Below are 15,739 nucleotides of genomic sequence, written 5' to 3' on the forward strand. Positions count from 1 at the left end.
ATTACCCCCTCAATGGGAGGTGATTCGAAAAATGTTAAAAATATTTCTCCACCATGAAACCCACTTGAAATTATACCTTTGAATTATTTTATCATATTTTAATGTGGACCTAATTTCTAGTGAATGTTAAAATAATCAGCAAATTTCCACCGAGTCTCATGTTAATGGTAACAACATGATTTGATTTGCCAACTTGTAAGAACCTGATCAAAATCCAATCCCAATTCCACTTGATTCAAAACAACCTAATTTATACTGGCTTCTTGGTTAAGACCCATTTTCTTAAAGGTATTCGCAAGATCAACAGTTGGTTGACAGCAAGTGAGAATCCGACAAGGGAAACAATTGGTTGACAGCAGGTGAGAATCCAACAAGGGGCGTTGTTTCCTGGCATCTTTCTCATTTTAAGCTGTAAACCAGACTGTACACTTAAAATCTGAGTTGCATGCTTTAGTGCCTTAAATTACAAATTGCACTTTCAAAATTATAAATTAGACACTCATAATATTTCATCCAAGATTCCATTAACTTGTGTAAAATATCAATTATCCTCATTAAAGTCAAATGACATAAATATCCTTCTTAAACCTTCTCATACCCAACCTTTTACACCTCACCCGGAAACGGCCCACCTTCACCGGAAATCACCACCCATGCCGGAAAATCTTTTTGCCCATTGTCCCCTACCAGAAAACCCCTCTTCCGCCGGAGCCCACCTTCCCCTGCCGCAAATACCAGTTGCAACAAATTCCAAAGCAAAATAGGCATTTTAAAAGGGAAATGATAAGAAAATATTGCCAACAATGTCATCCACAATGGTTTGGAAGGATCCCACTTAAAATGGAGATAAACCAAGTCTTTATGCCATCCTTAAAGAAGAAAAAAATAAGAGGACAAACAAATGTCATTGCAACGGCCGATGTGGAGAAGGAACTTCCACCAATAAAAGATCCTCAGATGTGAATGGAGATTAAAATGGATCCTAAAGCACTCTCCCCAATGATGATAGTATGCATGGTATAACAGTATAAGAGGTGGGTGATTGTTTAATCCTTTGAAGACTTGTTGATTAGAGACTTGTGAATGTGAGGGATCACACCTCCGCCAGCTATTGTTCCTTTGATCAGAGTATCTAGTTCTTCGTCTCCTCGAATTGCAAGCTGCAAGTGCCTGGGAGTAATTCGTTTCACCTTTAAATCCTTGCTTGCATTACCTGCAAGCTCCAAGACTTCAGCAGTCAGATACTCCAATATTGCTGCAGTATATACAGCAGCTGTCGCTCCCACCCTGCCATTTGCAGCAATTCTTGACTTGAGCAGACGATGGATCCGACCAACCGGGAACTGCAATATCAGGTTCACAAAAACTGAGTCAATACTGAGGAACATATGACAGCATAATTAACCCAACAAGTATTAAATGCATAATATAACTAACAAGTGCTATTAGGCTAATTGCAGCACAATTCCAGAAAACGTACCATAAATAATGAATTTTATTGAATAAGGAAAAGTGAAAAAATTCGACAACAAATACACGCACACAGTAGGCAAATATATGTGTGCACAAAAACTGAGTCAATACTGAGGAATATTCATCAGCATAACCAACCCAAGAAGTTTAGAAGCATGGTAAAAGGAAAAACAGGTCCAAAAGTGAAAAACCAAGAAAATGATTTTCACACTTCCCTTTATCCTACTAATAAGTATCTATGGATTTCCTTGCCAGGAACCAAAAGCCTAAAAAATTGGGACAATAGGTACCTTTTTTTGGTGAAAGGAAAATACGTACTTCACAGCAACTAAGTAATGAACCAAGAAAACATATATTCAGGTATCACAAAACAACCCATGACCACAAATCGATAAATCCAGAAACAAGTGTCATCCCAAGTGAATATTTGCAATGTAGCTAACAATTTGCAAAACTGAAGCAACAAACCAACACCCTAAAAACTAGTTTCTAATATTTGGGTGGTGGATAACCAAAAAACTGCAAATATTGCAATTACAAAGCATAATGTCTTAATTTGCATCCAGAGCTTCCAAGTTCTTTAGGCATTTAAGTGGTTTATTTCATTTTGCAATCAATAAGTAACCTGTACCCCAGGTTTATTTCATTTTGCAATCACTAGTGCAAATAATAGGATCCAAAAATCAAGATGACAACCGCAACCATAACCTGTTGAGCAGCACAACTGCATGATGAAAGGCTTGTTCGTCATTATTTGGCTGTTGAATATTCACCCTGCAGATTCTATATTAAAATCCAATATCTTTCCGCATGAGTGTGTTGAATTTTGAGCCAAGTGATCCTTAGAAGTCATTATTTCTCAGGTCAATTATTACATACTCCTAATGAAGAGTAGGAGTTCATCTATTGCCAAGATTTCTAGAAACCCTAGATAACCTTCTCTTCCTCTTTTCTGGCATCTGTTGCTCACCTCCAAAGCATAATGTTTCATCAATTACTTTACTGTCACTCTTCTACTGGCTTTGGTTTCTTGATCTATGCCATACTATCATTATCTCTTCAGCCATTCCTTGAAGGCTCACCGACATTTGGGAAACCATGGAATACCTTAGGCGTTAAAACACATGCATGACACTTTCCTCTCTAGTCAGGAATCCTTGGTAACATTTTTACCTTGATGTTTAAAATAGAAAACATTTTCCTATTTCAGGAAGTAAAAATGAACCCAAATTAATAACATATTTATGCAAGTAACCAAATAAAAGTGGGTCCCCATCCCAAACCTGGCCATCAACAGAGCTTTGGTCCAAATAAATGCTTGGGAAGATAAAACAGGAAGTACATTGCCTAAAAGTGTGGAGATGCAAAATTTACTAACACGTTATAACATGTTTGCCTCTGCAACTCTAATTAATATCTTGCTTCTTCAGACTCTTAATTTCAGCAGCCATTATAATTTATGCTTCAATAATTAGAGAACCAAATTTAATCATTCAATCAAGACAAAGGACTAAGCTGGTGCCAAATGCTTCAGCACAAGCAGAGTCCGGAGGAGACTTTCCTACACGACCTTACCCAGCAATTACTGCTGAGAGGCTGCTCCGATACCTTGTCTTCAGGCTACAACTGTGGTCCACTGACCAGTGCACCGAGGCCCTCCCCCGTCATTCAATCAAGACAGGGAAGCATAAAATGTAAGACGATTGAAGATACATAACATTCACTCAAACAACCCTTGCTCACTTTGGGTGAGGTTGGCCACAGTCTGGTAATTGGGTAATGAGGTAAAAGCATGCCAAATAAATATTCCAGAGGCTTAGTCAGATATTTTTTTCATATGTAAGAAGAGAACATGCATCCATGAGAGATGCAAATCGAAACAGGCAATATTGAGGATAGCACTCAGCAAACTGTTAAATAACCAGAAACACCTGAAATAGAGAATTTCAAGAATCACCTTAAAGTGAAACACAAAGGCTAAGCAATTCAGCAGCCCAATTGCAAGACAGCAAGGGCATAAATCAGTACCCCCTTCTCTTGCCTTAATATTGTCCAGATGAAGTCCTTGAGTAAACACCTTTTGATGGGACACTGGTTACACAAGTCTATGCCACGAGTCTATGCTTGTGGTGCTAGGCCTTCTGAGTAGTTAAGCCAGCAATTGAATAAGAGAAAGTGAGAAACAATAAAAAAGAATAAAGAGAATAAGAAGCATCAGAGGGGACACATGGAGAGCAAAGATGGGAAGTTACACAATTTGGTTATGGGTAATTGAATGGCTGAATTGGGCTGGGAGGGGTTTGTGCGCAACAGGGAAGAACTTGCGAGGGTTTTTGTCAGCAGATCACTGCTGAGGAGCACTGGACTCTAGGTAATTCAGGTTAGTTTCTTGCTGCTCTTTATTTTCTTATTTTTCCATCTATATGAGAAGGAGCTCATGGCGATTGTTCTTGCTGTAACATTACAGGTCAAGGATTCAAAGTCAGAACAGATAAATGCAGTCTGAAGTACCTCTTGGAGCTAAAAGTGGTGGCTACAGATCAGCAAAAAGGGTTATTAAGTTACTGGACTACAACTTTGAGATTATAAAAAAACCAGGAATAGAGGACATGGCTGGTAACACCTTGTCACGACAACCCCAACGGGAATCTCAGTTGTATACACTTACAACCAACATTTGGTGAGAAGGTGAGCAGCTGATTGAGAAAGTTGGCAGTCATCCTTGTTACCGAGTCATCATACAAGACTTGTGTTAAGGGTTCATCTAATCACCCTAAGTACCAACTGAAGAATGGAGTTGTACTACAAAGAAATGCCAGGGGTAGTGGAAGACTCTCCCTTAATTCCCAAGTTACTGAGTTCCACTCCACTCCATATGGAGGACATTTCCACTTTCTCAGGACCTGCAAGCACATTGGGGCTGTGATGTATTGGGTTAGCATGAAAAGAATCACTTGTGAATTTGTGGTTGCCTATGACAGTTGCCAATGAAACAAACATCAGTCCATGAGTCCCATGGGACTTATCCATCCCTTACTAATTCCCAAGCGTGTGTGGGAGGACATCAGCATGGACTTCTGTTAGGACCCTAGGATGAGGCCATGTGGAGGAGAGAGAGAGAATTGGGGTTAGTTGAGGGTTATAAATAGAGGGACAAGTGAGTGGAGAGGGTAAGGAATGTTTTATGAGAGTTCTTGGGCAGCCGTAGGCTGAGGGAACACTGTGAGGTGTGGGGGTGACTGGCACCATCAAAACCAGTTTATCAATATATTTCTTGCATTTTTGTATTGATTTTGGGAGGTATTAGTAGGGTTTTATCAACTGGCATCAGAGCAATGTCGATCCTAGGGAGGCAAAATGGTATTGTCACTATTTTCCGGTGAAAAACGAGCATAGGTTTGGTTGATTGAAGTCAAGCTCATCTGTTGGCAACATCAGATTGAGCAAGAACATTAGCTCACAGTAGCTCTCGAACATTTGGAAAGATGATGCGATAGATTGGGTCTACAAGAGATGCTAGCCGAAATTGGATTGGGCGAGCTTCACTGAGGACTTAAGAATGAATTTCAGAGATGGGCATGACAAGAAATCCATCTCAGCTTCGGACAACCATAGTGTTGTGGTTGAGACAAGTGTAGCCGAAGTCGATTCGAAAGTGCACGTTGAAAAATGCCATGTATTAGATGTAAGCAAGGTCGGAAGAAAGCATCGATCGGAGGGCGGAGTGCTGCCGGCGACAGAAGTTGTGTTTCACCGAACATGGAGGAGAAAGAAAAAGAGAGGTTCGGGTGAGGGTAGCTACCGGACTGGAGTGGAAACACAATATCCTACTGTTACTTCAAGATGCGATGACAAGTAGAGGTATAGAAGGTCAGTAGCAACACTATGGAGTATGGGCCCAGCTCATTCTATTAAGCCCAACCCATTCCGTTAACCCAATACCGAGTCTATCCTTTTACACTCATGGGTTTAAGTGTCTGAACCCCACCGATTCAAAAGACCCACTCGGGCGTGGCCCATTTCATCACAACACAACCCAATATATCTTATTCAAAATTTGGACCCAAATACCTCAGTTGGACCATGACCCACACCTAACATTAATTCGAACCACGCATTTACCAAAGAATGATCCAACCAAACCAGCAAGTTAGGGAGGCATCGTCTTCAACCTCGGAAAATCAAAACAGAAAGGGAGGCGGCTTCAACATCGGAAAATCTCAACGGAAAGGGAGAGGGCAACATCGGGGCTGTAGCGATTGAGTTTGAGAAGCTGTTACTTGCAGCCACGATGGGGGATGGAAGGAAGTCGACCGAGAAATGCCAACAATCAATGATGTTTTACTTATTACCGACGGAGTCTAACGCTGGTGGGAGATGTGCCGGTTTCTCCAACAGAGAGGCTGTGGGATTCTAGCATAGCAAACCTTGGTCCTTCGAAAGAATCCTCGATTCAAAACTTGACTCCAGTGAAAACTGCAAAAACAATAGGTCGCACACTCTAGATTTCAGTGCTTTTCCATCGAATCAGTGCCTGAAATGCATCAGAGCAGCAGCGTTTGGGACATATTGCTTGAGTTGGGCACCTCACATCCATCTCCTAGCTCTATATTACGGACGGAAATGTATTTCCACGCAGAGATGCTTCCTAAGGTATTTGGTTTGCTGAAAGAAAACCCTGTTGGTTGACTTGGGTGACCTCGGTGTCCTATTCGCATTTGCGTTCCCACCAAATGGGTTTATTGGACCACGGATTTTAGAGTTTCTCTTTCCGTCAAGATCTGATCACGGGTAATGGACAACAAGATTCTCACAACTACGATAAGTGACTATGGAAATCAACATTGTTCGCATCCATTGCATCTTGGGAGATGGGTCTACTATGGATCCTACGCATTTTGCTGAATTTGTTAGGCTGTGTGACAAGCATGTCAAGACTAAGCTTCAATTTTCCATCACCTTGAGGACAAGGTGATTTTCGAGGGGCTGGTAGTGTTAGGACCCTAGGATGAGGCCATGTGGAGGAGAGAGAGAAAGAATTAGGGTTAGTTGAGGGTTATAAATAGAGGGACAAGTGACTGGAGAGGGTATAGAATGTTTTATGAGAGTTCTTGGGCAGCCGTAGGCCGAGGGAACACCGTGAGGTGTGGGGGTGACTAGCACCATCAAAACCAGTTTATCAATATATTTCTTGCATTTTTGTATTGATTTTGGGAGGTATTAGTAGGGTTTTATCAACTTCATTAGTGGGGTGCTTAAGACAAAGGGAGGGGGAGGGGGTGATACAATACTAATTGTGGTAGACAGGTTAAGTATGGGCATTTTGCATTACTGTCCCATCCCAACATAGCAAGTGATGAGGCAATACAATTCAGCAGAGAAGTTGTCAAGCTGCATGGTGTACCTCGTCTTGTGGTCTCCAATGAAGACCGACTATCCTTAAGTAATTTCTGGTTCGAACTGTTCAAGATTGTTGGTACTCAACACCACCAGACGGATGGCCAAACGGAGGTAGTTAACAGATATTTGGATATTTACTTGTGATGCTTTGTGCCCGGCAGCCCCAGGATTGGACAAATTGGCTTGCGCAGCCTAGTATTGGTATAATACCGCACATCATACTTCCACTAAGATGAACCCTTCTCAGCTGTGTATGGACAAGAGCCTCCAACATTGCTCTGTTGGAATGGGCAGCCTACCAAGGTTGGTGAGGTTGACACACACCTAAAGGAGCGAGACAGAGTTTTGGATGAAGTAAAAGCCAACCTACTAGTCGCGCGGGGGGGGAACCCCCCCACCAACCAGGGGGGGGGGGGTGTTTTTGTGGGGGGGGGGGGGGGGTTTTTTCCGGGGGGGTGTGGGTTGGGGGACCCCCCCCCCCCCCCCCCGAGACACAATTTTTTTTCCCCTCCCACCATAAAAAAAACCCCCCCCAACTCCCCCCCCGCCCCCCCCCCCCCCCCCCAGCGAGAGGTGGGGAGATGAGTTCGACAATCCCAACAACCAGCATTGGTGAGAAGTTTCTTATAATGTGGGAAATGCAGTTTTTCTCAAGTTACAGCGTTATCGCTTTAAGAAACCTGCTCACAGACCCAATGAGAAGCACAGTCATCGATTTCTATGGCCGTCATCCAATTATACAAAGGATAGGACCTGTAGCCTACAGGCTACAATTGTCAGCCACCTCATGAATTCACCTGGTTTTTCGTGTATCCCAGCAGAAGAAAGTCATCAGACAAGGTATACAGTCACAACCACTGCCAACCTGCTTGGCTGGAGACTCGGAGTCTGCCTCACGCCTGAAGAGCTACTCACATTCATTTAATCTCACCAAGGATTGCTACAGGTTTTGTATCAAATGGAAACATTTGTCACACTGTGAAAATAGTTGAGAGGACTACTTTGAAATGAATCAGAAGTTTCCTGACTTCCACCTTCAGGACAAAGTGAGACTCATGGGGGGAGGTGTTGATGGGCCATTGGTTACATGAATCTATGCCTGAGGTGCTATGCAAAGATAGGGACATTTATGCAATTCGGTAATGGGAAATTGAATGGCTGAATTGGGCAGGGAGGGGTTATTGTGCAACAGGGAAGAACTCATGAATGTTTTTGCAGCAGAATCACTGCTGGGGAGCACAGGACTCTAGGTAATCCAGGTTAATTTCTTGCCATTCTTTATTTTCTTACTTTTTCCATCATTGGGAATTCTGTTGTGCTGGAGCTTATCACCTTCATTCCCAAATAAAATATCTGACATATCGTTCTATAAGTACTATTGCATCACAAGCAGGACTAAATGTATGTCTTCTTAATAATCTCTGAGAGATCACTCCTGGTGGTTGGCCCATTCACCATCTCTCAAGAAGATTTACCCATCATGTTCCTCTTCTCTCCCTCTCCTCTAGCACCAAAAACACAGTTTCATTTCAGCAAACTCAAATGGTGTGCTCCACCACCTTGTTTGTGGGCACAGTTGGTCCTGTCAGATTCACTTAATAAAGCACCTCGGAAGCTTTAACATACCACTAAATCACCTCAATCTTTCAGAGATTCTTAAGTTCTAGATATGAACCCTTACATATACAAACAAACCAGAGTACCATTAAAGCATGGCCAGGCTGTCAAAAGCCTAAACTCAGGCCCAAACCTGACCTTGGTAAGTTTGAGACTTCCCACTGGAAAAAAATGCTATCAGCCACCATCCAATCCAAGTTGGTGTTTCCATTACGAGAAAATATTTCTCTCTTAAATGATGATAATTGGATTAGCACAACGGGAAAATGGAAAATAAGCAACGGAAGACAATGAATTAGAAAACATGCCAAATTGTGCTGTGTCATCATATACTTTCAATGTGTCTACTCACAAGGTTAGTCGAGAGTACCATCAGAAAGGGAATTGGCAGTCCTGCCAGAGTCAAAATATTCAGAAAGAAGAGACATGAATGATTAACTTAGAGGGAAGAAGCAGGGAAGGAGCACAAACAAGATAGATGATAACATAATGGGAAGGATCACCATAAAACAAGGCACAACATAATAGAAACATATGATAACATAAGGTAATACATGAGAACCCATCACATGTACATGTGAACAAGACACCCAAAATATTAGCATAGAAGACACTCAAACACTCCCTTACTGCAAATAAAGAGAAATCTGAACAATGGCATTCATTAACGCAGCAACTAGTTCCAAATTACTGTTACACCAGAATCCCTACCAAAAAATCCATCATCATCACACTCACTTAAACTACAGCCAACTGAACCAAAATTTTGGTGGCAACTGGCAATCAAATACATAGAAAAAAAAATTCATCATGTCGATCAGTTATTATTTTTATAAAATACAGCACTTCCTCAACTTCACATTTATACCCAGATAACTTATTTAACCATGAGATTTTCATGCTACAGGAGGGTGCACAGCAGTTTGCCATGGATGCTTGCATCAGTCCTATTGATGAGTTTATTGGTAAAAATGATGACAGAAGGAAGTTTAGTAGCTGATAGGGAAGATAATAATCACCCATGAATTCCTTCCAGGTGGATGACCTAAACTATTTTAGAGATTTAGAACTTAGACAGGTATTAGTTGGAGACTCCTACTGGAAGGCCAACAGCTAAACAATCAAAGTTAAGAATTGGTCAATTTCAAAGAAAAGGTTTACCGAAATAACATTTTTGACAAAAACTAGAAACTTTTTGCTAACTACTTGAATAATTTGATCTTAGAACAAAAATATGTTTGGCAATGTGACTAGTTTTATAACATTTTTGAAGAAATGATACAAAACCCTTGTATGTGGTAGGTGAAGAGATTCCCCCTACCCCAGTATTCCTTCCCAATTTCACTCAGAAACAGTCACAGGGTGCAGAGGTTGTGCACAGACTATCCAAATCTACGACCTTTAATTTGAGTTTTGGACAGCTTAAAATGTAAGATGAGGACATAAATGATGTCATAGAAGAAAAAATGGCATCTGGATATAAATCAAAGGTAGAATTGAAGAAGAAGAATGATATCTGGAATCTGGAATCCAGATCATCATTGAAGAAGAAAAACAAAATCTGAAATTCAGGTAAGAGGTATAGTCAGAGAAGAACAAAAGCTACAATGACCAGGCTTTTTGTGGCAAAACATCATTGCCTTGCTTTGCCATTGCTTTATTAGAGTAACAGCCTTTCAGCAACATTTTCAATCCAATAATTGTTGTAGCCTTTTTGTTGTAATCACCTCTCCCTCTTTCTCTTCATCATTATCCCGACCTAATTATGTATTTCTCTTCCAACAGATTTATATGTTAAACAAGGAACGTATCAATTGTAACCTAAGTACAACTTGTATAAGAAGACAATATTACACGCAAGACTTGACGCAATGAATTTTACACTGCATCATACTAGGGCAGCTTTGGCAGATTCAACTTCTTTGGTGGAAACTCAGAAATCAGCACCATAGGAACAGAAACACAAAATTGCAGCATTTAAAATGGCATAGAATCCTGCTGGCAGCATAGATGATAAGCTCAATGCCTAACTGCCGCAACTGTCTCTGCCACAAAAGAACAAAATCTGGAACTGGGAAAAGGGTCTGTGACCTGCTTACAGAGAAGGGGTAAGAAGGAATTTTACCATCCATTTCCCTCTGGATGAAGGACACGTGTCCATCAACCACATCAAAAGGTTGAGATTCAATTTAGAAAATACAAAATTTAATCTCAAACCTTTGATGTGACTCATAGACACGTGTCATTGATCCATCCATTTCCTTGTAAGAAATGGACCTGATAAAATTTCAGAGTAAGAATGGTATGGGTGAAGCTATGAAGGAAATGCTTAATTCCATCACATTAGGGGGGGGGGGGGGGCTTCTTTTTCCAAAACAAGGAAGATGAAGGAAGTGCAGACAGGAAGGAGGAGGAGCAATTGGTGTTTCTAATATAATGAGAATATGATGCTTTTACCCTCAAATTTGGGACATATCAGCACATGCTCATTAATGTGGCCATACAAATTCCTTTATGCCTATTTTGGAGGGCTTTTCTGTCTTTTAAATAAAAACAAGTATCATACATACACATGAAAAACTGAGAATGAATAATCATACCAAATACATACTTACTTTCTAATGTGGTATTGACAATGTCACTGACCTCTGTTTGCCTCAGCTTTCAGACCTTCCAATTTTGGTTTAACTTACTAACTATGGTATCAGCCCAGTAACTCTACATCTAGCAGGTGGATTATGATCATGTTTTGAGGATTTGTACACCTAACCAGTAGGTGAACTCGAGGAGGATCTTGTCCTAATCAGATTGTTTTGCAGTTAGTTGCAGAAATTCACCCAACTCTGGGATCTAATTTTGGCCGGTGACTGGTTATCTTGGTAAATTCATTCTCACTTACATTAGATAATAATCCAACGACACTCTTCACAAGGTCATCAGGTTGGCAAAATTGGAGAAAGTTTGGTTAAACTGGAAAACAGGTCATTGACAAACCAATTGTTTTTAAAATTTTAAAAACAACTCGACTGCTGTTTTTTGGGGGTCAAGAACTCAAATTCTATTTGGTTGTCAAAGGGAGTGCAATTTGAGGTGCATTAACATGATTTCAAGTTTCAACAAGATATTGATGGAGTTGTTCACACTATATGTCAAGTCAAAAAGACACTACCTCCTTCATATGATCACATTGTGAAAACTCTGTTGGCTAGTAAGGACACCCTCGAAGTTGATAAAGTAATTGTCATTTTGATGATGAATTGGACACAGAGGATAAATAGTGGTGAGGGGACAATAGAGAAGAGCAATGGCTTGGTTACAGGTGGTCATCAAAGCAGATGCAAGTCAAATGAGAGACTAGGCTCCAAGTCCAAAAGCCACAGAACAATTTCTCATATTTATGATGAGGAAGGTAATTTAAGAAATAATTATCCCAAGCTTAATGACAAATAGGCGAATGAATGTAAATCATCCAATTTTCTAGCATGAAAAAGTTACATAAGGATGGGAACCTCTTTTTTTTCACTACTTCATCAAGTATGGAAATTTCAATGTATCTTGGTTCTTCAGTTCATGTGTGTGAAGTTGCTACCGTTCATGCATGTGATAATGGGGCATGGTCAATCAAGTAAATAATGTTAAGAACAATATTGTTAGAATTTAGACTATACAGACCCACATGTTTGATTGGATTTTGTCAATTTTATCTGGGGTCAGGCATGTATCAGTTTTAAAGAACATTTTGATTTCACTAGGAACACTAGATTCAAGAGATTTTGAACGCCCATCTAGAATTGGTGTTTTCTTCAAGTGGGAAAATGGTTGCCATTTTGGGGACAGATGGTCAAGAACCACTAAAGAATTGTAGCGTTGAAACAGCTAGATCTAACATTGAAACTCGGGCAAGAGATGCTAATAGATGACAAGTTAACGCAGGTAGTTTAAAATGGAAACTTAACAAAAGGTATAACTAGTGCATAACACTCTCAACATCATGGGATATAGGGAGGGTCATAGCATACACAGCCTTATCCTGCTTTCACAGTTCAGGTAATGAATAAGTCTCTTTTGCTATGGATCTTGTGAGTGACATTGACCCGTCAATCATATGACAGCAGTAGGTTAGTATAATATCATGCAGCAATGAGCCATGCCGATTGCAGGAACCCTGAGCAAGGGTGTAGGCCTTGCCAGTTTGGGAGTGGTAGATAGGCAAAGGCAACAGGGGAGTATACAGAAACTGCATCAACATCATTCTTCTTCGGTGGCTTGTAAAATCCTAGCTAAGGTGGAGATTTGTTGGGTTGTGTATCTTGTATTATGTAGTGGCCTACACGATTAGTATTTATCTTGTATACGGTTAAGCTATGTGGAAAACCTTGGTTAGAAACAAAAGGTATAGCAAAATAAGTCTGTGTTAACGGACTGTTTCTGATAAGTGAATTTAGGATTTCGTGCCAAATTACATCAAATAAGTCCTGAGGTCGAGTGTGACTGTTTGCTTGTATTTTTCTCGTTCGTGCATTCATTTGAACAGATCCCACATGGATGAGAATCAGTACTCTATCATCCAGGAAATCTAGAGGTTGAGTAAAAAAGTTCTAAACGAAGACTGCTGAAGAATAAAAAATAAAATAAATAAAGGCAATCCTCGCAAGAAAATGTAATCAACTGCAATCAAACATGTTCAGTCTTATAAAACACATCCAAGATTATTGTCCTCCATTTCAACATTTAGCAATCTATCCAAACTTCACCAAAAAAAACCTTTCTACAACACCATCTTTCTTCGCTGCGTCCTGCTTGACGCCTACAATCCGAATATTATGAACTAAAACGCACAATACTATCAATCCGGAAAAGCCGCCAAACATTCTAAACAAGCGGGGAAAATGAAAAAATATATAAAACCAGAGGCCCTTTCTCGATCTCAACCAACGACAAAACCCATTAAAAAAAACGAGTCAAAGAGAGATAACCGAACCCAAAGATGAATGACGAGCAGCAGGGAAAGAGATAAATAATGAACCTGAAGGCCAGCTCGAGAAGAACGAGAAACGGCTTTCTTCTTATCTTTATCCTTGCTCAGGGCAGACGATTTCCCCATTATCAAACCTTTAGCGCCTTTTCCAGACATCTCTACCTCAAAAGATTAGAGCTATAGATGACGATTTACGAATTACGAACCCAATAGCAGTCGAAGGGAAGAGAGAGCGACAGAGAGAACCAGGGAGTCGGGAGCGGGAGAGAGTGTGATGAGCCGTAAATCGAATACAATGGCGAAAGCTAAGTTATGCAACAGTTCCGCTATACGAAATGACGGTAAAGGACAAATACAAATTTATAAATTACGAGTCCCCACGGACTCCACTGGGCTTCCGGAGTCCGGTTCACGGGTCCATGCGGGGCACATTTGTCTAAGAGCGCGGCCAATCCGCACGCGGTAACAAAGCATCTCCTAGGGGTACTTTTGTGAATAATCAGGGAACCCCAGTCGGTTTGTTAACGCGTTTTCCCGCCTAAAGGATTTATTATTTTTGGGTAAATATCACGTGACTCGCCCCTTAGTTTGACAACGACACTTTAACTCGTTTTTTTTTTTTTTTGGTTTGCCAACCCCCGGTGTTCGACCCGCGTCACACACTAGCTGTGTGGGTGAGTCTCCCAGCGAGGATTTTTTGCATCCACAAGGATTCGATACCGAAACCTATCTTAAGCGGACCAAGCTGCTTACCACTTGGACCAACACCCGTTGGTACTTTAACTCGTTCTTATATGATAATGATTTTTCTTTTCTATTAATTTTACACTTGAAATTCTAAATTATATTCAATTAAAAGTGTAGCTGAATGGACGTGTGAATAATTTAGCTGATCATTAGTTTTGAACGGACAATTTTTTTCTTTTTTCTTTTTTTCCTGAAAATTTAACTGATGATAGGAGGTTATCTTAATTAACCTATAAGTAATATGAGAAAAAATATGATTTTATCAAACGAATCAAATTTAGTCAATAGATCTGACAGTAGAAATTTAGAGTCGTTCAGTTAATATATTCACGTCTGTTCAGCTACGGTAGAAATCAGCTCTAATTTTTAACAAAATAAATTCGATGGTAAAAATAGAATCAAAATTTTTTAAAAAATTATAAAATAGAGGTGTTTGATACATTTGCCAAATAAATGGTGAGATAAATGATATCATCTAACTATGAAGAAGTCCAATTACTATTTGATCAACTAAAAAGGGAGGTAAGTGATATTTATTTTTTAAGGTAAATTAAATATAGACCACCTAGATTTCAAATGAATTACATCTATTACCCTAAAAAAAGAACAAAGACAATTACAAATATCCCCTGTTGTTAAGTGTTGGAGTTAAATGATGATGTCATTGGTTAACAAATATATTGAATACCTATTTTACCATTTTTCTTCAAATAAAATTACGTACAAATCCCCTGAATTTTGAATCAATTATATCTACTACACTTGAAATTTTTTTTACAAATGTCCCTCTACTATTAATTATTGAAGTTAAATGATAATGTAGTACACTAACCTAAAGAAAGTAGTATAAGAATTCCTAAAATATGGTTAGTGTAATATTATAATTTGAAATTCATGGGATCTATATGTAATTTACCCTTTAAAGAAATAATGGTAAAATGAGTATCTAATATATTTGTTAACTGATGACATCATCATTTAATCCCAATATTTAGCAGGAGATACAATTAATTGTATACATACTTACAATGCATATTATTTTTTTTAAAATAATAATAATAACTTAAAAGCGAACTTCAAAGATATCCAAACAAACAAAGATTAGATGTTTTAAATAGCTCTAAATTATGTATGTAACCTATTTACTCAGAGTTTTATAGCATTGAAATAAAGTGTTGTCAGTCAATGCAGAGTTGGTTGAGTAGAAAGAAAAGAAAATAAATATGAAGAAAAGATGATAGAATAAATAGGGAACGAAGAATTAGTTTCTAACTAGGAATGACTTTTATACACATTATTTTTATCTTTAAAAATTATTCTCAATATTTACGCAGGGACAAATAGTGAGATTGAAAACATAGAAAAAGGTAAAAATTAAAGTAATTAATCAAAAATTTCAAAAAATTGAGGGGTGAGGAAAATGGCCCACTCTAGCCCCAAACATAGGTCCATCTCTGATTACACCCACTCTGGTTACACCCATGATCCACCTCATATTTGGTATCAGATGTACATCCTTAAGCA

The 15,739-nt window shown here is 39.4% G+C and overlaps 1 protein-coding gene across 1 annotated transcript; it reads right to left on the reverse strand.

The window, feature by feature from the left end:
- Positions 1-490: 490 nt before the first annotated feature.
- Positions 491-13,737, reverse strand: HTA9 (histone H2A protein 9). The gene is made up of 2 exons (XM_089145282.1): positions 13,517-13,737; positions 491-1,343 (listed from the first exon to the last, which is right to left on the reverse strand). The coding sequence occupies exons 1-2, from the start codon at positions 13,622-13,624 to the stop codon at positions 1,047-1,049; spliced, it is 405 nt and encodes a 134-aa protein (XP_089001408.1). The 5' UTR covers positions 13,625-13,737; the 3' UTR covers positions 491-1,046.
- Positions 13,738-15,739: the final 2,002 nt, after the last annotated feature.

Source organism: Hakea prostrata, chromosome 2 (genome assembly GCF_041222555.1).
Source record: "Hakea prostrata isolate BN-2017 chromosome 2, UWA_Hpros_2, whole genome shotgun sequence".
Lineage (NCBI taxonomy): Eukaryota > Viridiplantae > Streptophyta > Magnoliopsida > Proteales > Proteaceae > Hakea > Hakea prostrata.

Bases quoted from the DNA above. Each gene is read 5' to 3' on its own strand.
- HTA9 (XM_089145282.1), bottom strand. From the start codon at position 13,624: ATGTCTGGAAAAGGCGCTAAAGGTTTGATAATGGGGAAATCGTCTGCC. The intron at 1,344-13,516 runs GTTCATTATTTA...CTGATATTGCAG, and splicing joins CTTCTCGAGCTGGCCTTCAG to TTCCCGGTTGGTCGGATCCA.